A 23107-nucleotide genomic window follows, 5' to 3' on the forward strand; every position below is an offset into this window, starting at 1 on the left:
AAAGAGCTATCTAGTATATTAATTCACTGAGCTACTTAATGTAGTAGCTAGGCGTTGTCATCTCCGTTTTTAACTAATTGGTCATGCTTAGGCCCCGTTGAAATTAGCTGCTACAGCAGCGGGTGACAGGCAACAGCAGATTCTGCCTTTTCAGACAGAACGCAGTGGTGTTTTGGGTTCTATCTCTTCCATATAAAACAGCTGAAAGTATTACGTATTTGTTTGTTTTATTTTGTGGGGCACTAAACAATCGATGCTCCTTTAGGAGTGAGTACCTGACTCTTAGATAATGAGTGTTTTTTAGCACAGCTGAGGTGCCAAGCAAGCAGGGGATGGGCAGATCATGCACTATTTCAATATCGAACGTTGATACTTCTGCACATTTTGGGCAGCATAATTCAGTCTTATATAAAGCAGTTTGCCTTGCTTCCCTGCCTTAAAAAGAAGAGGTTGTAATATGTTTATGATTTTTTTCTGTTAATTCTTTCTGTATTTTTCTAGTTTTAAAAGACTTTTGTTCCAGACTAGAATTACAAATATTATTCGACTCTGGTCAAACCTTGCAATTCCAGGGCGTTTTTTAGTTATCCCATGCTATATGTTCTATGCAAGCTTTAATGTTTTGAAAAATTCATCCGAGGTCTGACCTTATGTAAAGAGACTTCAACACCCTATTTTTGTTCACCTTTTAAAGTCACAGAATGTACCACTTAAGTCAGATGTGTGTGCTTTGTTTTGCCTCTATGCTTTAAAATAGTTGCTTCATAGTGAAAAGCAGCAACACCAAAATGTTGTGACTGAAGACGCTCGCCCTTGGAAGCCAAGGTGGAACCTGCTTCTGAGCAATGTGCCGGAGAAATACGGAAGACAAGCAAAGAGGGAAAAGAGGAATCTAAATAATTCAACCTGAGTATTGGTTTAGTTTGGAGAAAACAATATGAGAAGAGTGGAGGAAACACTTGAGCTGAAAGAATGAAGTTTGTAGTGATAAAGAGGAATACAGTCTCCTTCCTCTAAGGAGTCAAGGCATATAATTAAATAGCTAATCACTTTTAAAAGAACGAGGTAACGTTCTCATCCTTATTTGATGTCCAAGAAGGTGCAATAATCTTTCTTTCATTACCCACTAAAACTAACTGCCACCAATTCAGACTGCATGATGTTTTGGGAAGGCAGCACTGGACTGGGACCAGCCTTGCTGGGAGCAGCACGTCCGGACGGCGCTGGACGGACCTCGCTGGCTGCGCGCTTGCTCAGCGGGGAAGCCGAGGGAGTAACGCGCTGCGGTGGACTACGCGTCTCCTTAATGCCAGTGTTCATGTGTTTGAGGGTTGTGTGATCTCTGTGAAATCCTGTTACGCACTGGAAGCCTTACAGCCACAGGAAGAGCCAAGCTTTGAGCTTATATGTAAGACGAATCTCAGAAACAAGTCCGGAGAAAGCACCTGTGCTATATTGATAAACGGTGTGGTTTAAATAGGAAAAAATAACAGCTGTGTGTATATGTCAAGTGTACGATAAATATTTGGAGTATTCGATATCATTACAAACATTGCCAGAACAGATTGCCTATTGCAGATCTGTTCGTCTGCAGTCGGTGTAGGAGTCCCTCTTCCGTGTTTTAGGAGCCACGGAAATAATTGTCCCAAAATGCACAATGTCTTGGGCACCTGGACTCTGATCATTTCCTCTGGAAATCTGAGTGCTCAGGTAACGCGGGTTTCTGCTTTAAAAGCACTTCATCTAGTGTCTTTAAGAATAGTATTGTACAACTGTGAACAGCCATCAGCTGTCTCGTTACAAGCCTCCTGTCTACACTGTTGTGCTCTTGAATCAGTTTTCCAGCTCCGTTATGCTCTATCCTGCCATTGAATTTAGAAGCTCTCCTAGTCCTGACTATTACAATAAGTGAATTAGTAAGGTATAAGGCAAACTGCAATTTAGCCATGAAGTTTTAGTGATTTAAGACTAAGATTCTTAGGATCTTAACCTAAACTTTGGTGTCTGGGTGACTCTTCTATAAAAACACCTAAGAGCATCGTTCTGTGTTCTTTTTGTAAGGATTTTACAAACCAAACTGAATACCACTCAGATGTCTGATTCAGAATGTTTTTGCAGCCAAGATGAATTTGATGAAAAGTGCTCAGATGACGTGTGTGATGTTGCTGTGGGTCTTGCAGAGTATTGAGAAATGCCTGGCGTCTGTTTGCAAGTACATTCTATCAGTAACCATAAAAACTCAACTAGCAACAATGGGAATAAAAAAAAAGTTTCCTTTATTAAGCGATGATTGATTTTTTTTCCATATATTTTTTCCAGCAGACACATTCTATTTGTTTCTGATGTTATTTGCATAAAATTGCTCCAGTAAGCCAGTGAATATGCTTTATTGTCATAATAATCCTTTCAAAATCAGTGTCAAAACACTTCACTTTGGATGTTGGCTGACAAACCAGCCATGAAACTGCTGTTACTTGTGATTTTTATGAAGGTCACTGTTCAGTTGGTTAACATTTTTTAAGACTTTGATTTAGATGCTATTTAGTGCTGACTTCTTAAAACAGACAGAATGGCTCATTTTAATTAAGTTAGGAAGAGTTTTGTAAGTAAAAGCTGTAGTTGAGGAAACTTGAAATATGCTGTTTTCCTGCTTGTTTTTTTTTAATCACTTTTGAAAACTACACAAGATATACTCAGTCTTAAAATGAATGTTCCTTGAGAGAAAATGCACTCAACTGAGCTGTGGTTTTTTTGTTGTTGTTCTTTTTTTTTATGAACAGGTCACTTTTAAAAATGGAGAGTTCCAGTGCAAGGTGGTGCATGCGGTTCTGCATAGCCCTGTGGGAAAAATAGAAATCTTCGGGTGTGAAGCAGGCTTGCACGAAATAAAGCTTCAAAAACTGAATGTGCTACCAAATAGGTAAGTTCATGTCTCACTGATCCTATGTTTAAGAACATAGTAGAGGAAACAGATTGTCAAGAGGATCTAAGAAATAACTATGCATGCTTATTTTTACTAGCTATGATGGAAACATCTTACTTTCTCCTGTAAGAGGGAAAAGCAGCCCTGAGTGCCTTTAAGGAGTGGCAGTTCCAACATGCATTTGCTTTTCTCTGTTGCATCTTTAATATTATTCTAGAAACATTCTAAAAGATAATTATTTTTAAATTAGGTTTTGAAAGTATGTCCTGTTCCCTAACTTTGGGCACATATGTAAATACCTCACTGAGGAAGAAGACTTCCTTGTGGATTTTGTGGCTTTTGTAACCTAAGGACTTTTTACCACTGCTATTCTTGTGGTTTTGTGTGCAGAAAAGTTGTATACTGTTGCAATCTGCTCTTTTAAGTTTAACAGCAGATAAGGACAAGATTCACACCTGCATTCAAACTCCAAGTCCTTACTTGACTTGGAAAACAGTATGGGGAGAACATTTGTGTAGATACGTATGCTCAAACAGGCAGAATTAGGATTGCATAGGCTACTTAACCTATGCAGAGGTTTTTAGCTACGGCATTTTAGTTATGGAAAACTCCAGGTCATTTTGCGTATTTGTAACATCTTCTGAAGTTCAGAACAGATGATACATGTCAGTGGAGCTAATGTCTCAAATATAGGACTGACTGAAGATGTGTTGGTATCTTACCTGTGAGGAAATGCTGACTGACGTTTTTAGAGGTAACACTGAAGTCTCTTTTCTTACATAGACTCTTTTCTGTTTTGGCTTTTCCTTTGCCAAAATTGCTAGATGATTTATTAAGACTGGTCTCTTCAGCTGTTTTATTGGTAATAAAGTTGCAGCCTTTGCCACAGTCCGTTACAGCATTTTGTTTTCTGCTAAGACTGGAACAAGTTTGACTTCTCTCAATATTGTCCTTTTTCTCTCTGTTCTTCGCTTCTCAAACGTTCCTTTGATTTGCAATTATCTCCTTTTCTATTTTTATTATCCTTGTGATTTTTTAAGTGTAACGTTACTCATAAATATGAAGCATAATATATATTCTCGTTGAAATATGTATTTTTGCCTCTAATTCTAAAACGCTCAAGCCTCTAGACATGACAGAGGTTTTTGCCAACTTCTGCAATATGGAAATAACTACTTCAGTTAACTTCATACCTGCTCTAAGTGTTGGATTTCTGCTTATGAGGAATGAAGATAGAGCAGTATTTAGGATAAGGCTGAAGTTTGCGGTTGATGTAGACAGCTTGTCTAGAGAACAGGTAGACTAGGGCTCTTCACCCTTAAGAGTGGGTGGAGGAACAGGGTAAAGGTCTGTGAAGTCTTGAAGGTGGTCAAAATGAGAAATCTGCATTCTTTTCTAAGAACTAAGGGGCATTGCATGAAAATAAAAGCTGAAGGCAAAGCATTCATGAAATTGCGGGAGCTGAAAACTGAGGGCTCTGGAAGTGAAAAGACAGGTTATCTTAAAGGACAGGAAATATTAGAGCAAGTTGGGGTGGTGGGGTTAGAGAAGTTAGTTGTTCAGGCCCACAGAACCTTCCTTTCCAGGAGAACCTCTGTGTGCCCAAAAGATCTGACTGCTTTTTTCCCCAATCTATTTTACCTGCTTAAATAAGAGATGCTACTTCTTACAAATGGTCTCTCTCTCACATCCTTAAATCAGTCTAGCTAAGAGGCAAGGTTATTTCCTTGTATAAGGAGAGATTCTCTTTCTTCTCCTTCCTTTACAGGCTTTGCCATTTGTTCACATGTAACGTGGTCAGATTGGTTGGTTGAAGAATGGTCTTCTGGTCCTGTCCTTGAGGCAGAAGTCGCGAAACCTAGATTCCCTTCTGAACTTTGTAATTTACTGTCTCATCTTGATCTTTCAGCTTTCTCAGCAGTAAGCTGACTTAAACTCCCTGTCTCCGAAGTGTTGAGGCTTCAGTAGCATCTTGATAACACTTTGAAATTATCAGATTGCAGGATTTATGTGCATATGTATGTGTATTACAGAGGGAATATTGCTCACGTAGGGTGGTTCAGAAGTTAAATGGTGAGCAGAATATTCTTACATTGCCTTCTCTAAGAACTTAAATCCAAAAAACAGGTGGAAGGTGGGACTTCTTTTTTTGTATCTTTACTGATGATAAAGTTCTAAACATTTTAAAGACATCTGTGAATGTTGGTGCTGAAGTATAACGTTTAATCTCTTCTACTGATTGCTAGTGAATATGTGTTAAAAACTGGCCTCATTATTTCTGACAGAATAAAATAAAAACAAAACAGTGCCCAGTGTTTCTCCTAACTGGCTAATAAATGCTATGGTAAGAACACTGCGTAGAAAAAAAATATATAAGAAACATAAAAATTGATTTTAATGGACCCCTGTCAGAGAGAACCATAATGAGCACAAGTCTAGTAATAAACATTGGTATTCTGCTCCACAGTTCTTGAGACTTTTAATGTAGAATTGCATGTAACAATCAATATAGATTTTAGGGTTTTTTTAACAACAAAAATAAGTAAACCTTTGAAATATATAAATACTAAAGACTTGCAATCTGTCAGACAAACCTGGTAGCTGTAGAAAAACCTGATAAGAATGCCTGCTTAATGGCACAATTCTTATGTGGGGATCTTGCTCTATTTTACAGCTTGTAAAATGCTGTGCAATTAATCACCTGAGATTACAAGCTATTTTGTGATGGCGCTCCTTAAAATTTAAGAATGCAGACTATAACGTAGCCTAAAAGGAGAAGCAACAAAGTAAAAATTCAGTACACTTGAAAGGAATTGATCTATTAATGAGATGAAACTAATTGTAATAATTTAAAATTATTCTGCTCCTTGTGCAACTGGCGGAGTTTTAAAGTCAAGGCACATAATGTCATAATGATTTCTGTTTGCCGAGGAGATACTTTCATTCAAGCTTATTTTCATTATAGGAAATTTCAGGTAAATATGTTTTTGAAAAGTCCTGTGTCTTGCTGCATGCTGACAAGTTTTTTTAACCATTTTCAATCTTAATGCAATGCGAACTGTTGGCTGTCTCAATACAATAACTTGAAAGCACTTACTTCTATTTTAGTCTAAATGTTTAAATTGTGGGTTGACTTGTTCTTTTGACACTTAGCCTGGCTCCATACAGTGTTGATGACATTATCAGAATCAAAACTAAAGTCTTCCATGGGGACAGGTGTCCTGATGTGTCTTCTAGAAATTAGGGATAGATTAGTTTTAGGAATGATCATAGTGTTTGATACCGATATGCTGTACCTTGGTTGATGCAGTGGTTCATTCTACATATTTAGTATTATATGGATGTGCACGCTTTAGGTTCACAGACTGTATCTGGAGAACTGAGATTCATGAGTATAATTGAGTTGTTTCTGAAACAATCAGATATATACATTGTTTAAGAATTGTGAAGTGGGGCAAAAAGCATACCTAGAATGAAACTTGTTTTTATAAATTTGTTTCTAAGACCTTCAGCTTCACAATCCATATTTTCAAAAAGGTGAACTAAAAGTGTGTATTTCTTGTGTGTGTATTTTTAGTACTGTATCAGCTGTGTCATAGTTTGTGTTTTTAGTGTATACAAATATCTTCTTGATTCAAAACTGCTGTTTTCCTTTTCTCCAGTGCTACTGTCTTGCTGTCTGTATTGCAAGTGTTTAACTCTACTTGCTCGTGTCTGAAAGAAAAACTTTTGGCAACCTCATTTTGGGGTTTACTGATATAATTTGCACTTACAAGTGTCTTTAGCAGCTTTGTGAAGTTTCAGGATTACTCTTCTTCTCCCTCTTCAGTTTGGTTTGCTGCTAGTCTGCTGCATTTTTCCCAGCCCTGTGATGACTTGGTTTTGAGACGCCTTCCTGAACTGGAAGGGTGAATTATCAGCTTGGTGAATAGGGAATCACACTTGCGACTTCCATTTTCATTAACAGAAACTATGCTTGCCTTTTCCTGTGCTAAATATTTACAGCAGAACATACCTTAGAAAGATGGGGAGGTTGACTTAGTAGGATGGCAAAGAAGGGAACAGTTTTTCCCTCTGTTGCAATAATACAAATCCTTTTAGGAATTGCCTTGTTCCCTCAGTGAAAATTGTTCCCGGGATGCCCAGCTACTTCAGTGTTTAATGTGCAATACTGGTTACGTACCCTACGAATTTGTTAATGCAGTTGAGGTTGCAGCTGTAGGTTTTGGTAAAAGAAAGGAAAGTAGTATAATGTGTCTTGAAGGAAACTGAAAAAGCTACCAGTGCGTGCTTGGAAGATATTGCCCTGCTGAGCATTGAGTGATTAGTAGTGTGACATACATTATTATATTTATGAAATGAAAAATAAATTTGCAGTCTGATTAGTGGACACAAATTCCAGGTTGTGCTGATACTCTGATTTGTACCATAGGACATAATGATGTAGACATAAAAAGTTCTGCTGGTTATCTTTTTGTTTGAAAGCTTAGCTGATCTTGCTCTAGTTTGTCGATGTCTTTCCCAGATGAGGGCCCAGACCCGGACACGGTACCTAGCCCTGGCTTGAGGAGCACTGCGCAGAGGGACCACCGCCTCCCTCCATGCCCTGGCTGCTGGGTTGGGTGGCCCCAGGCGCTGCCGGCTCTTTGCTGCCGGGGCTCGCGGCCGGCTCCTCTCGGCTTCTTGCCGCCTGCCGAGGGACCCGGGGCAGAGCTGCTCCCAGCCGGGCAGGGCCAGCCCGCGTCCCTGCGAGGGCTCTTCCTTCCCAGGTGCAGGACTTCGGCTGTCCTGGTCAGGTTTCCTCAGGTTCCTCTTGGCCCAGTCCTCCAGCCTATCTAGACCCCTCTGCATCACTGACGAAGAAGAAGGAACTGGTTGGACCGTCCTTGTATTAATCGGCCTAAGTCTTTTAAGGATGACTGTATGGTTCAGAAAGGCAGCCAGTGTCACAGCTGCTTCTCTGCCTACCAGAACAGCATTACCAGAAACTCTCTGAAATCTCACATTTTAAATGGGTTTCCAGCCTTTGCAGATTGTAAGAAAAACTCAAATACGTCAAAATGCAGCCAGTGCAGAGAGGTGTATGGGAGTCTGCTAAGAGCCTAGAAGAGTAACTTGGAAAGGTATGAACCACTCTGTTCATCTCTGAGGTGTTTAATCATATCCAGTGATGATGGTTTAAATGTCAACTTTGCTAACTGTTTCATTCCTCATACTGTAAAATTTACTGTGAGTGATATCTCACTTTGATGCCACAAGTGGGAGGCATTTGGGCGAGTGCCACTCCTCCTATTTTTCCAGTAAGCATCAGCCAAGGCTAAGAAGCTTAGTAGAGCTCAGGGGCGTACTGAAAACCTGCTGAAGGAGGTAGGTATGCAACTACACTGCTTAGATGCTCTGAATAGTTTTCTCTTTTACTGTGAAAATTTTAAGTGACTTATGTGAACAGAGTAGGTATTTGCAGTGCAGCTTGGAAGAGGTGCCACTCTTTTCCCCATCTAGCTCTTCCTTAAAGCTATTATTTAACAGCGGACCATTTATAATTTAAATGTTACAGGATAAAACTTGAATAAGAGTACATGTTTGTCATAAAATATTATTTAATGGTTTGGGGACAATTTCTAAATGTAGGGTAGGAAAAAACTGTTGAGATTTGTTTGACACTTAAGCTACTGATAGGGTAGGATCATATATTACAGGTCTTTTCTTGAAAAAGGATATTGTTGTTCCTGGTGAGGCCAAACAGCTGGGTACTGTTTCCTGAGCATCAAAGATTGGCAACTGTATCTACAGCAGTTTTTCTTGTGTGAAAGTTGTATTGCCGATTATTTCAGAAGAAGGCCAAGACCTACTAATGTCTGGGCAGGCAGATGAAAGAACTGGTTTTAGTTGTTAGCTTTTCAAAGTGAAAGAAAAATGTTTACATTGATGGTATGGTGCTATTTTTGTGATTCTAACACTGTGGGCATTCCCAATTTTATATGAATTAAACGCTATATTTTCTCACATGCTGTATTCCCAGTCCATTCTAGTATATTCCAAAATACACATTTAAGAGATGTTTGACCTTTTGTAACTATCTAGTGTTTTTATTTTCCTAGGACTTTGTATGTTCACAGCTTTGCTTTGATTCATTCATGCCCCAAAATCTACAAGTTTAAAGCAAAACATGTATGGAAAAATTCCAAGCCTCGTCTGGTTTTGGAGTAAATCTGCGTGAACTGAGCACCGTGATTTTGATCAAAAACTGAACTGGGTATGGTTCATTAAGTTCTGTTAAGTTCAAAACTTTTCAATGGATGTGGCTTATTTTGCATTTGCATTGATTTGAAAATTTCTTCATTTCACTTGCCTTAGCCTTGGGGGTTAAAATATGCTCTGTTTTAGCAAACATGCATTTAAACTTCATTAGCTCTGTTTAGTTAGCTATAGCATTGGCTTATGCATTTGTTCAAGATGGTCTTTGTCAGTGCTGGGACCTTGATGTCAGTTATGGAGTCCCTTCTCTAGGCCGTGTAGGTCTTTGACCGGGGTGGTTGCAGTGGGAGATGCTGGGCTCTTGAGCAGAGCGACTTGCTTTAGCATCGTTTCCCCTTTCCTCAGAGGTGGTGGCCAGGTATTGGGCTGGATGGGGTCATCGTCTGGTCCCTATGCAGTGTTCAGACTTGCGAGTAAAAAAAACCTCGAACATCTCTCCAGTTCTTGCAAAAAGATACTTCGTTAAGTTGTTCATTAGAGTAATCTTTTGTAGGCGTTCATATAAGCAGATTAGGTTTGAGATACAGTCTCCATGTGATGCATGCCTGCATGTGTTAAGTCATTCAGTAAAGACTCCGTAAAAAGCTTGGACTCCTCCACGTGGTCTTTGCTTCTGTAGTAGTTTGTTCTCAAAAGCTTTGAGATACTACCTTGGTTCAGAGAAAGAGCATGGTCCTTTTGGGGTGGTGCTTGATTTTTCTCTCCCTCTCTCTCTCTTTTTTCTTTTTTTTTTTTTTTCTCTCCAGTAAACATTTCTGAGCTAAAGAGTGTGTGTGGTGTTCCTAAAGGCCCCGGGATTATGCCTTCCAGCCATGCCTGGGCCTGATGGAATCCATGTTATTACTTTTAAAGCTTCTTTTCCTGTGCCTTCTTCCAGACAGTCATCTTACCCTCCCTAGCTGGTTAGGGTAGATGAAGCATTTAGAAAGCTCTTTCACTGCAGATCACCTTGCTTGTGACGCTGGGGAGTCTGCAGCAATCAGGAATGAGCAGCGGTTACGCTTTTAGCTAGTCAAGCAAGCATGCAGTTTGTGCCAAAGATGCCTTCAAAGACGAATCCAGCCAGCTGGGACGGCAGCACGGAGGTATGCTGCTGCGGTGGGTATACATGATGCCAAAAGTGTGATTACAACCTGTGTGTTACCGTGCTGGTGTGTTGTGTTTTAAGCTGTTGGAAACAGGGTTGTTATACTTGTGCTCGTAGACTGTTATTCTGATAGCTTATTCAAAGCTGAGTGTTTGAGGGATTCCCTCGCCTATTATTTCGTTGCTCTTTTAAGCATTTTAGCTTAGAATGCCAAAAAGGATGCGAATGACTTCACCCTCAGCTCCCCCCTCAAAGCAGTAGGGCATTATAGTTAAACACATGGAGCAACATCGACAGCACGTTTTAGGCATTTAGTTCCCTTTAAAATCAAGGGAACCCCGTATGTGTGAGTCAGTGTAGTATAGACATGCTCTCTTGTCTTGATCCGTTTTCTAGTCTGCTTTCGTCCTGAATTTTAACCCTTCTCAGTGCTGATTTATATATATGCAGAGAAGTGAAAACATGCATTGGGTGTCTGTGTAGAACAGTTACCAAAAGGAGAAGACCGCAGCTTTGTATCATATATTTCTACAGTTTTAATTTCTGAATGTCTTTTAACTTGTGATACCAGACTGTCAGAAATCTCATTGACTCTTTTTTTCAGTTATTTTAAAATTAAAACATGCAGATGTCTACTAGGTGACAGGATAAATGGTGCCTGTTACTTTCTTCAAATTATTGCAAAATGCCAGGAAGAAGGTGGTATATTTTTTTCCAAAAAAAAAAAAAAAAGAGAGAGAAATATTACCTTCTGTGGTAGAAGTGTCTACAAATATCCAGGCATCAATCTTTATTTCAGCAGATTCAATGGATGTGGCAGGAAGAGTTATTATATAGCATAGTCCTCCTTTTATTAAAAATAAACTGGGCTAGGTTTTTTCTTCACAGTTTCTTGTGGAGGTGCTACAGATTGTTTATGCTGCTTCAAGATACGAAAACTTTATATTGGAAGTCATGTGTCAAAAACTTAAACAAAATGAACTCTAAAAGCACGTAGAAAGTTTACAGAGTTTGTCAAGGCCTTGCAGGTAGTACAGGTCAACTACTTGGCTTCATAAGTCTTTCTGAAATGGTTTGCAAGAGAAGTTTTACTGGCAGGTTCAGATGGTGAAAAACTTTATTTTGCATGATTGGCAAAAAACACATTCCTCTTTCACTTAAACTGAAGTGATTTTCAAGCAGCTCCACTGTAATCAATACCATACTTTTGATATGTTATTTCTCCTGACAGCACTGCTACATTTCTATTCGTGTGTCAAAAGCAGTATTAAAAGATTCAAATAGAAGTAGTTTTTTGCAAGTTTTTTGCAGTTTTTGTCCATAAATCTAGCTGGAGAAGCCTTTGAGGGATCTCATGTTTAAACCAAACAGAAAACAAAAACTAAATTTCTGTTGTGCAATTATTGATGCTAATAATTGGACTATTTTTAAAAAAAAATAAGGTTGATGTAGCATTTTTGCATGATGTTGTCGAAAAGAAAACTACTTCTGTGCATAGAAGAGTGAACAACTTTGCTACTGTGGAGTTATGCGTGTTTGTAAACCTGGACGGTTGGCTAAGGCTTCTAAAGCAAGAAATGTTATAACAACGCGGTGCTCACATTTTACAGTAAAGATATTTTAAAATGGCAAAAATAACAACAAACTGTATTAGGTAATATAACTTGTGCAGACACCCACTTGAAAATATCACAAATATGATGGGTTTCTTTCTAGTGCAGAAGATATAGAGCCTTAATAATTGTGAAAAATAATTTCACCAAAATAGAGGTGAAAATTTGTCCGTGCAACCCCATCTCCTCAAATTTTTTAGGGAAGAAATCTTTTCCTGACACCATGCCCTATACGATGCCAAAGATATTATGCCCTACACAGTATCTTTACTAACCTAGGTAATTCAGGCTGTAGGGAGTAGAACCTTTCCACTTCTTGCACCAGTAGTAGATTAATGCAGTGGAGGGTTTTTTTCTATTGTAAATTTTTGCTATAAAGATAGGAAAATGGATTGCATAATTACATGGATTATGTTTCCATTATATATCAGAATTAGTGGGTATTCTTAAATATTGCAACTCTTCATCTTGGTTTTCTTCCCAGACTTCTCTAGACCTCAAAAAACACAGATACCCAGGCATACTGCCTAGAATAATTTAAAGCTTCAGAACTGTTTTGAGATTAGACAGTGCTTTGTGGAGCCTAAATGCAGATGAATGCCTGGGTAGCAGGAAAAACTCTCCCAGCTCCTTACGGGAGAGAGCTGATTTACCAAAAAGGGTTTTGCTAAGTGTCTGTGATACCTACCTGAAGAGCCTTAGGTATGCAAACGTGACCGTCACAGTATTGTGTAGTGTTAGAAGACCCTATTGCCATGGTTGTTTGGGATTTATCCGGTGTTGGGGTTTTTCCCCCAACTATAGTCGCAGATGTCAGCTGCAGCGGCTGGGGGTCATTTGCCAGTGGGGTTCCTGCTGTGCAGAGCACCTTGCAGAGACCCCATACTGCCCATGCGTGTGCTCATCCGTAGCTGTTCCTCAAATGTCTACCTTAATTCTTTCTGAAAGAAGAGAATTTAAGATTTTGTTAACTTGGTAGGACAAAACATGTGGCCTAACAGGAGATAGAAGCGTATTGGGGTGCAGAGCCGTGAGGGACTACGTGTCCGTAACGCACCAGTCCTGGAGTGGAGCCACCTTTCCTGTCGTACTGGTTTCACTTAAGCTGCAAATGGTCTTCACAACACAGTGCAAGGAAAGAAAGAGTTAAAGAAAGAAAAAGTTTAAAAACCTTATTCTATAACTGTAAATGCCATTTTTCTTTCTTCACAAATGTAACCTTTTAACATTTATTTTTAGCTTTTACATTAATATATGTAAAAATATTAAAAGCTCTTGTATATTACATTAAAAACTTATGTCAGCTGCCCTGCTTTTTCCTATTTATTAAAACTTTTCAAGCAGTGAAAACATTTTACTTGTTAATGAGGGGAAGAAGGAAAATTAATGACATAGAGCTTGGATCTTCCAAGATGTCTCCTTTTAACCATGCAAAACCAGCTCTTTTTCCCACACTATGTACTTTAATTTCTGTGTTAGGGTTCAGTAAGCAGATGCAAATAGATTTAATGATTTGCATCAGTAGATCACTTCTCAGTTTAATATCCTCTGATATTTTGGTCAAGGACTTTTTCCTTGGAAGGCTAGTGCTGTTTTGTACAGTGAAAAAACACTAATAATGGGAGCATTGTTATGTTGAGGTAAAGCAAGGTAAATACATATATAACTTACTCAAAAGCAGAGCCTCGTATTATCTTCTCTCTAAGACCATGCAGTGGAAACAGCTACCTAGAAAAAGACAGTGAAGGAGTGATTGTGAGTTGCTGATCGTGTTACACCTTCAGGACTGGTTCCTGTGTCACTCCTCGTCTCCCGCTATCTCAGGACGGTGCCGATGTGACATGCTCCCAGGCCGGCGAAGGCGCTCGGCCGGCGCGGTGCTGGCCAACGAAGGCAGCGGGGCCCTGTCGGCAGGGAAGGCTGGAGATCACGGCAGGACACTTGCTGCATATCCCAGGCCTTGGCCTTTGCCCTAAAGCCTCAAGCTTCTGGTTCTTCCCTTGCCTGGCAGTATCTCTAGGTACAGAGCTCTTCCTTGAAACATGGAGCTATAAATTATATCTATTTTCTAGTAGTAAAGTCTAAGCGTCTGATTTATGTAGAATCAAATCCGGGTCCCACTGAAATCGGTGCAAGAACCATTATGTTAGTGGGAGGAACTGAGCAGTCTGACATAGTTCTTTAAAACTTTTGGCAGTGTTTAGAGGTGTTAGAACTGGTGTTTAGCTAGCAAAACGCATCAGTTAAACAGGCAGCATCCGAGCTCTGTCATGCCCCTGGCATCATTGCACAGGTGAAGCCAGCAAGGGTGGCACTGGTGAGAGCTCGTTGCAGACCTGACCACAGACCCAGCTTCCCCCGGGGAGCTTCAGCCTCGCCGGTATCTGCTGAAAGGGCAATGCGGTGGGATTCAGGCTGTGAAGATGACTTCTGCAGGGTACCAAGGATGCTTTCTTGATGCACAGCCCTGGCTGGGCGAGCAGGGGGTGGTGCACAGCTGGATCTGCTGTTCAGGAGAGGAACAGCTGGATCTGCTGTTCAGCAGAGGAACAGCTGGATCTGCTGTAGCAAGGAGGAGCAGCTTGGGGCGGTGAGAATCAACGGCAGCCTTGGCTGGCGTGAGCACGAAACGCGGGTTCAGGATCCTGGTCTCCTGGAAGGGGAGTAGCAGACCTCAGCCCCGGATTTTAGGAGAGCAGCCTGTTCAGGCACCTGGAGATGGAGGAAGTCTCGGCACCGCGTCCGGCCTGTGCCCCCGGCCCCCGACGCGGCGGAGCGAGCTCGGCGGAGGGTCAGGCGTTGCGCAGGGAGCAGCGGCTGCGGGTGGGCTGCCCCCGCCCCGGGGGGGGGACGGTGTCAGGGACCGACAGCAGCCCCAGGCCCGCGGGGAGCCGTCGAGGAGACGCGGCCCGGCTCGTCCCTGATGCTCACAGCGGGAGGGTGACAGGCGACAGGCGTCAGTTGAAACTGCCCTTTCTGCAGTGGAGGGGCAGAAACTCACGCCTTTAATATCCCGTCTTCTGTCCCAGTATCCAGGGGTTTCTTGTGCTTAGTTTGCGTTGCATCTTTTGCAATACGTTGGTTTAAAACAAATAAACGAACTCCTACCTGCAGCAGAACAGTCGCTCTGCTTGCTTCCTAAGACTGACTCTGGAAATTGCAGCTCTGCTTTTGATACGCTTGCTGTGACCACGTCCTGCATCCTGGGAGAGGAAATCACCGTGCTGTGTTTGAATTTTCCTTCTTGGTTACGGTGTCATTTCATTTCCCTCTTTTAAAACGAAATGACAGTTTGGGAATATTCCTGTTTGGAGTCTGTTCCAAATTCACTTGCTTGTTTGGGCTAAACGTGGGGCAGAGGACATGAATTTATGTTGTTTGCTATCACAGTTCCTTCAGCAATGCCAGATTTAATGAAATCACAGAAAGAAGTCATAGGGTAGCCTATTTTAATCTTGCAGATCTTACAAAACAGATGAGAAGGGAATGTCAATCTGGTAGCCTTAACTGTATCCTTCTCAGACTCAAAAAAAAAGGTTAGAAAAGATTTAATTTGTAGTTTTTAAACTCATTGTCAAAGGAGTTTACATGTTTTTCTTGGTGAAATGAAGATAACTGTCTGTTCAATGTTAGGATAATTTCATTGCTGGCATTATCAGAGATTGCCTTACTACACGAGCTTTAAATCGTCCAACTTTTCTGAGTTCTTTAAACAGTTGTTCATTAGTGGATTAAATGAGAATAACTCCAAGGATAAATACCTAGGAGATAGATACCCAACAGCGCAGCTTCTGTAGTTTTTAGAAATTCTCATTTATTAGAGGTATGTTCCTATTGGCTTTTGAAGAATTTATGAGATTGTTTAGTGCATATAATCCTTCAAGTGATAAATACTCACAGTTGCCTCTTTGCTTATTAAAATGAGTGCTTGCTGGTGATAAAAGCTTTTTTGATTACTTCTAAAGTTCTGAGTAAATGTATTATGTCAGAGACCGCAAATGCGAAATCCTGGTGATCAGTTAATCAAATTACTTTTTGAACAGCTATCAAATATTTTTTTTCAGTTAATTTTGACATTTGGGAGGCTTCCTGTTGTAGTCAGCTAATATATAAAGTTCTCATTCCTGCTAACAGATTTTTTTATTGTATTTTGTTTTCCTAAGGATTTCCATAATAATGTAGATCCTACATGACTCGAGGATTATGTCTAGTGTGGAGAAAAAGCCTATTCAAGAGGTCATTCTTTCTCCTGCTTGTGCTCGTTCAAAGTAAGAGAAAGCAAAACAATTAGGTGAAGCTAAAATAGTCAAGTTGTCGTCTTGTCACCTGTTTTTCCTCTGCCTTTTTAGTGATATGCGTGGCTGCAGTTTCGTCATTCCACAGTTTGGTTTTGCCCATGGGTCCACCAGCTCGGCTTGGTCCTCGTGACGAGGACTCGCACCCAGCGCCTGCTGCCTTTCCCGCGGTAGCGGGTTCGCTAGCAGGTTGGTTACGTGCTAAATACACGTAGCGTGCTTGGGGTAGAGTGTGTCTGGCAGTCATACACCCACTGCACTTACTCATTTATACAGCCTTGCGAGAGTACGTCGGGTGGCTGATGGTTGGTGCATTAGACCTAGAGCTCCTGCGGCACGTGGCTCTTCAGGAGACTCCTGTTTTTTGAAGTTTATGTAACTTTTAGAAAACCTCTTCTTGCGACGGTCATTGACTGCGTTTAGCAGCCTGGCGTAGAGATGCTTGGATATGAAGGAGAATGAGGATGGAGCATATTTCCTGCCTTATTTCTTTTTTTAAATTCTTCAGGTCCAATGATCTGACTTGCTTGGGAGGAGTTGTTGAAAGTTTAAGCACTAAAACACTTGGTCGTAAATGTAAATTAGCTTGCACTAAGGTGATTTGACATGCAATACCTCAGAAATTTGGGAGTAATCATTCTGCCCAGCTCATGAATGCTCTTCGCCTCTGAAAGGAGTTTGTTCTGATTTTAAAGGCTTACAGGAATATTTGAAGAATCTGGAAAACGTCTTCTGTTTCTGCCCCGGGACTCGGCTGAAAGGGCAGCCGGCCCCGTCGCCGGGTCCCACTCCTTCCCTCTGCCCCGTGCAGGGCAGCCGTGCAGGGGGCTGCTGCTTGCTTTCGGAGGGTTTTTACTCTTCAGCATTCGGTGAAGTTTTCCCCCTTTTGCTGCTGATACTCTTCTGTTTGACTGTTAAACCAGACCTTTGCTTTAGTCGCATACGGCGTACGGTTGCGTACCAGATCTTTGGTCGTGGCCGGGATCAGCCAGCAGCTCCTGCGGGTCACGGGCTTTCCGTCTGCTGGGCGATGCTGCCTGTGGCTCTGAGGCTGTCCAGACGCTCTGCATTTATGCAGATCTCCGCTGGGTTCAAGACTGATCTTTCAGCGTGATACAGAGGATATCCTCGGAGTCGCGGTAGCGTGTCTCGTTTCCTGTCTGGTCCAGGAAATACCTTTTTAAATTCTTTTTCATGGAACTTATAGCAATAACAAAAACAGGCAATGCAAGAATACAGGGACAAAAATACATTCCTGCTGTATATGATTTCCAGGGTACTCAGCTAACTCAAAGCATTAACAAAAAATCTTTTGTATAAACCAAAGGAAAATCATACTAAAAAGATGCCAAATGCCCCTTCCTGCCTCCCCCCAAAAAAACCAAAAACAGGTATAACGAAGTTGAAGGAAAACAAACAAACAAACAAAGCAGCACGGCTACATATCCTTGATAACATTTCCTACCTGCTGTAGCCATATGCTCCTTTCTTGAGTGAGTCAAACCTTTTAATGCTCCGCATGAGGTGGATCTAGAAGTTTGAATCATTTTAAAGGCGCAGAAACGTGTGTGAAGTGGAACTTCTTGCTTTGAAAGCAGCGCTCTCCAAGCAGAGGTTTCTAGTCCCGCGTGCCAGGGTCTGATCATCAGAGAAGGCAGATTTGGGGGTGTTTGGATGGATTTTTTTTGTAACCTGGGCAGAGAAGGGCTGTTTATTTGGATCAGCTACGGGTGTTGCTGAATTATGTCAGATGGCTTCTTGGTTTTCCTTCCAAAAGCTTGCCCTATTTTAACTTTTACAGTTTTATTAAAGACTGTTAGAACCATCCGGATGAACATATATTTATTTATTAGATAACTGTATTACTGAAATAATAAACTCTACCAATTGTGACATTTTTCTTTGTTGCATTTTTGCTTTGTCTCAGCTCACATGCATCACAACTGTGTCTTCCCTGAATACTTTCTCAGGTCTGTCATTTTACTATCAAAAATCCATAGTAACTGGGATAATTTATGACCAAACTAACTCCAGCTCACACAACGTAAGTGCTATCCTCACATGGCCTATGGTTAATGGAATCGGAAGGTCTGCTTTGTTTGGAGCTCCAGAGGAGACATCAGTGTGTGTTTACTGGGATTTATCTTTTCTTTTTTCATTTATCCAGCTCTTCTAAATAGGGAGTCCTATTTAAAATACTGACTTTCCATCTGGAGTAAACTTTTCAACAGGTAATGAATTGTATTTAAAACATAATCATGTCTTTCTGAGTACAATTATTTCCATGCATTACTTTAAAGGAACGCGGTATTATTGCTTCTAGCTAAGTAATCCAGCATATGACTAGCTTCTTGTTTATCTGACAAAAACTGATTAAAAGTGGCATTCCTACCACTCTTTATCCAAAGTTCGGCAGTGAAGCTTTTCTCTGATGTAATACCTTAAATGTGAATAGCACAAAAGCGATTTACCTGTCCTGGGCTGTGCAAGAGCTGTGGGTAGGCGGGGGGGGCAGAACCCCAGCCAGAGGCAGGTGGACAGTATTAAATGCTGCAGGGACTCTTCTGCCCGCTAGAAATCCCCAAATTTAGTTTCAGTCTAGTGAAATCCATAAAGAAATTTGTTGCAACATATCCCTTCGGTAGCTGTGTCATCTCTGTTTTGTTGAATTACTTCACTTCTCCCGCAGTTGGAGGCTGGAATTTGTTGAACCTAAGCCGAATGGAGCAGCAGTCTTTCTAAGGCTCTTGCGGAGTCCTTTTTAAACTGAGAGATTATCCCTTTTTGATAAATGTTACACATTTATATATGTTCATCTCTGTTAGTAGAGACTGAAAACAGGCTGATGGTCTTTTCTTGGCAAGGCTGCTCAGAAGCCTATTTCCCTTCAGCCCCGCTGTTGGAAAGCCCATGCTAAAGTGAGCCAACAGCTTAGTAAAAACATCACAGGATGCAAATCCAGAGCTTCGCCTGGGACGTCCGTGCCCTGTTTGTTGTGGAGCGTGTTGGCGTGGAGACGGCTTTATGGTGGTCCTTCAGGCTTGCCTCGTCGCTGTCGCGCTGCGGGGCGGCTTCCTGCTTCGGGGACGCTGACGACGCTGACCGGTGCGGCCGGGGTTGCTGCAGCGTATTTGGCTGCTCTCTCTTTTTCCGTACGTGGTCTCCTTCATTCCTGGGTCTCGGTTAAATATGGAACTACCCTTCTTGTTGCGCTTCCATTGTAAATTGCTCTATAAAAATTCTGTGTCTTTGTAGTTATTGTCTCATCTTTCATACCTGAGGGAACACATTTGCTATTGTATCCATGCTGTACTTATCCATTCGTAGTGTTTTCCCTTCAGTGTAGGGCTGACAAAGTCCTGAGCAATCTATTTATTAAACCACCTTTTCTAGTTCCTGCAGTTTAACCATTTCTTTCTGTTACGCAGCGATAACGCGAGTGATGCTGCGTGAGGCTCCAGGTTCCTGGGTTTTATGGGGGACTGAGTGCTGTATCTGAAGGAAGGCTACCCACTAGCATTTAACGGGAGATTTGACAGTATGCGAGCTCTTAATATTACGGGTAAGAAGCACAGATGTGACTTAAGGGAGTTGCTCTTTTAAATAGTATCCAATCTTCTTATTAAATATGGAACAACCTAAGCGGAAACTGGTACTTTTTCACCTACATCGACTGCACCAGGTTACCACACGTTGGTAGATGCTGTTGAGTCTGTTTGGAAACAAAATAGTTTCACAGATCCATATCTTATAATTTTAATTACTAGGTTATGTGTGCTTTTTCTCCAGGCGCATTTGGCACTGTTCACAGAGTCCTTCAGCAGGACTCCGGCTTGATTACTTGTGACAGATCTTGATGTTCTTCAGCTGAAACAGAGCAGAAACAGCTCAGAGTCTTTGTCCTCAGAACTGGAGGAAAAAGATTTTCACTTCTCTTTTGTAACCCAGTGCAACTTAGTTTTCCTGCCATTTTTTAACTTATTCTAAGATGCACGTAGAACCAAGTGCAATTCTTGACTTCTTTAGCAGGAATTAACTGGAAGAATTGGCAGCTCATACATGTTCTAAGCTAGCAGGTGAAAGAAATGTTTGCTGTTATTTGTATTTTCATGCTACCTCATCACATTTAAATATTTCTGTACAAGATTATGTATACTTGGTACATACATATTTTTGTGTACAAGTATATATATAAACAAGATTTAAGCTAATTTTCATACAGTTTCCACTTCCAAAGCAATAGAAAAGTTAAAATTTTGATTTGTTTGCCAGTATCTTGTGACAAGTTATGAGCTAAAATCCACAAATTTGCATTTTCAAAATTTGTGGGAAAACCAAATATTTCAGTACCTTTTTCATATTTTTCAAAAATGTTTCTGTTTTTCTTGTAACTTCTGATAATTCAACTTTGTCCAAGTTGTGAAATCTCTCTTCTTTTGTTCTTATACGGGGGAAAGACACTCTTCCTTCCCCCAATACAGTAGAATTGCTAAAAATTAAAGGACCAATGGTATATTTTTCTTTGATAGAGGAGTAAAATTCATTACAGAAAATGAATCTTTTGATTCTGTGTAAGTCTTGTTTCTTAAGCTGTACGTATTACTTTAGTACATGGTTGGAGGAAGGATCGGGAGACCTGCTCGGAGGACTTTGTTAGGCTGTGCTACAGGAAGGTTTTTCTTCTCATTACGCAGAGTCTGCCGAGGAGCTGTGCTCCTCCAGAGGCCTCTGGTCTCCAGATACCTAACAGTTAAGTGACAGCCCAGTTGACCTTACGAAAAATACGGAGATCTAAGGAGAGCTTGAAATTCATTCTAATGTCTTTTCGCATTGTTCTAGGAAACTATTTAAGGCGAAATCCTCATTGCCTCTTTGATTTGCAGGAATTGAAATGGTGCAAATGCCGTTCTGTTTGCAAGATGCAATATTTAGCCATGATGCAGATGCCTTGTTTCATGATGAATGACAGTGGACTTCAGATAAATGCACAGAGAAAAATTAAGCTGCAGTGCTTTTGCTTGCATGACTGCACCTTTCATAACAGAATGGCTGCAAGTTGTGTGATGTTTTAAGTGTTTGCTCTTGCATCAATGCTGCCAGAACATGTATTTTGATCTTCATATACCAATAAGAAGTTTCATATCTGTATCATCTTAAAATATCTTGGAGAATAGAAAGCTGTCTGTAGCCAGATAGCTTCTGGTTTTAGGGATGTTCATGTGTAAAAGTGAGGAAAGAGTTGATGCCAGTGTTTTTAAAGGCATAAAAATACAGACAGATGTGGTAATGAATATCTTTACTGAAGCTTTAATCTCTTAAATCAGCATTATCTTACTTTCTTGATGTTCTTCCCTTCCTATAACTAAATACATTCAAGCATATTCTACTTGAGCTGCTTTTGTTCAGGCATATTCTTAATTCCTTCATGCCATTAACTCTTACTAATCGTCTTTATATTGTACTACCTGGAGGCCTCAGCAGGATTTGTGGCTTTGCGTCGCCCGGTGCAGAGGCATGCGGCGTCTGGCTGCACTGAGTAGCAGAGCTGGCTGCAGAAATCCCACGCAAGCGCCGAAATCCGGAACGATGTTCCTGCATCATCCAGGGCATCGCTGTGCGGATCCAATGGATGCTGCTTCGGATCTGCTCTGGCGCTGCTCGGGCTGTGCAGAGCTAGGCTGGGGGGGCCCGGCCCTCCCCGCGCGTGGTCTGTCCTGGCCCCAGAGCTGCGTCCCTGGAAGTGCACTGGAGAGAGTGTCTTCTGAATGGATGAAGAGGAGGAAAATGGTTGAGGAAGAGCACAGCAAAGTGACTTACTATAGGGCACAGTAAGTGTGTGCTGACAGCTAGTTGGATTTTAAATACCCCAGAGAAGTAGGGGCCCTTTGTTCATCTCAGACAACTTTTCGTTGTAGTGGTTTCAAGAACATGGTTATCTTTGCGGCATGAGTGACTTCCTCAAGATCTTTGCGATGGCAGAAGAAAATGCCGTTACTCCATATTTGAAAGATGTAGTTTTAGGGTATGGAGATGTGTGTGTGGTCATACTGGGGAGTAAATGGCTCCAGCTTACTAGACTGCCTAGGTAGGTTGTTAAAATGCCTCCTCCCCAGATTGATGTGGCTTGTAGACTGTTTTATATCATGTGTCGTCTTTGTCATCCTGAAAGTTTCAAACAGTGTAGCAAGATTAAAAATTCTTTAATGTACAGTGGGCATTCACTATTTCACTAGAATATCTGAACTTTGAAAGCCTCTTTCTATATATGTACAGCTTTGCACTTGAAAGAGGGTTGGATATTGGCCTAATTTGTCTTTTAAAAGGACACAGAGTTTTACTAGAATACTTATGCTATTGAAGTAGACAAATGCAGGTACTATTCCTTGGGTAGTCGGTGTAGAAGGTTGATGTGCTATAAGATTTACTGTGCATCACCTTAGCCATCATTCCCATAAGTATTAATTTTAACTCCACTAATAAGAAACTGAACAAAAGTGGAATTATGAGTTCAGTAGTATTCTATGAAAGGTCAGTTGTTAAAAAGGCAGAGTCTGACATTCTGTGAAAAAGGTGCCTTCATTAATCATCCTGATAGGATAGCATAGGATATTCTTGACCAATGCCAGTGAACCTTGCAATATAATGTTTCAGGAAGTGGTGCTTAATTCTTTGTATAAAAACAAGGATTATTTGAATGAATGTAGAATGACCACTTTTTTTTAGTACCGTAACATTACTGTTTCTCTTTGTCAATTCAAAGTATGGCAAAATTAATGGAGACGTTTCTTATGAGGCACGCTGTCATTATTTTAAAAGTTTGTTCATTTTGTAGAAGCATATATTGGTGTGGGAATAATATTTAAAAACACAGTTTATCAGAATATGAATATGATAATACCAAACACTAATATTAAAGTAATTTATAAAGTAT

General features: G+C 40.8%; 1 protein-coding gene across 1 annotated transcript in view; it reads left to right on the top strand.

Annotated features, from left to right (window-relative positions):
* MGMT (O-6-methylguanine-DNA methyltransferase) overlaps positions 1-23107 on the top strand; it is a 160505-nt gene that overhangs the window by 25559 nt on the left and 111839 nt on the right. Inside the window, exon 4 of the mRNA XM_064514382.1 lies at positions 2781-2920. Within this exon, the coding sequence (XP_064370452.1) occupies positions 2781-2920 (140 nt within the window). The remainder of the gene's footprint in view (positions 1-2780; positions 2921-23107) is intronic.

This window comes from Dromaius novaehollandiae, chromosome 6, assembly GCF_036370855.1.
Source record: "Dromaius novaehollandiae isolate bDroNov1 chromosome 6, bDroNov1.hap1, whole genome shotgun sequence".
Lineage (NCBI taxonomy): Eukaryota > Metazoa > Chordata > Aves > Casuariiformes > Dromaiidae > Dromaius > Dromaius novaehollandiae.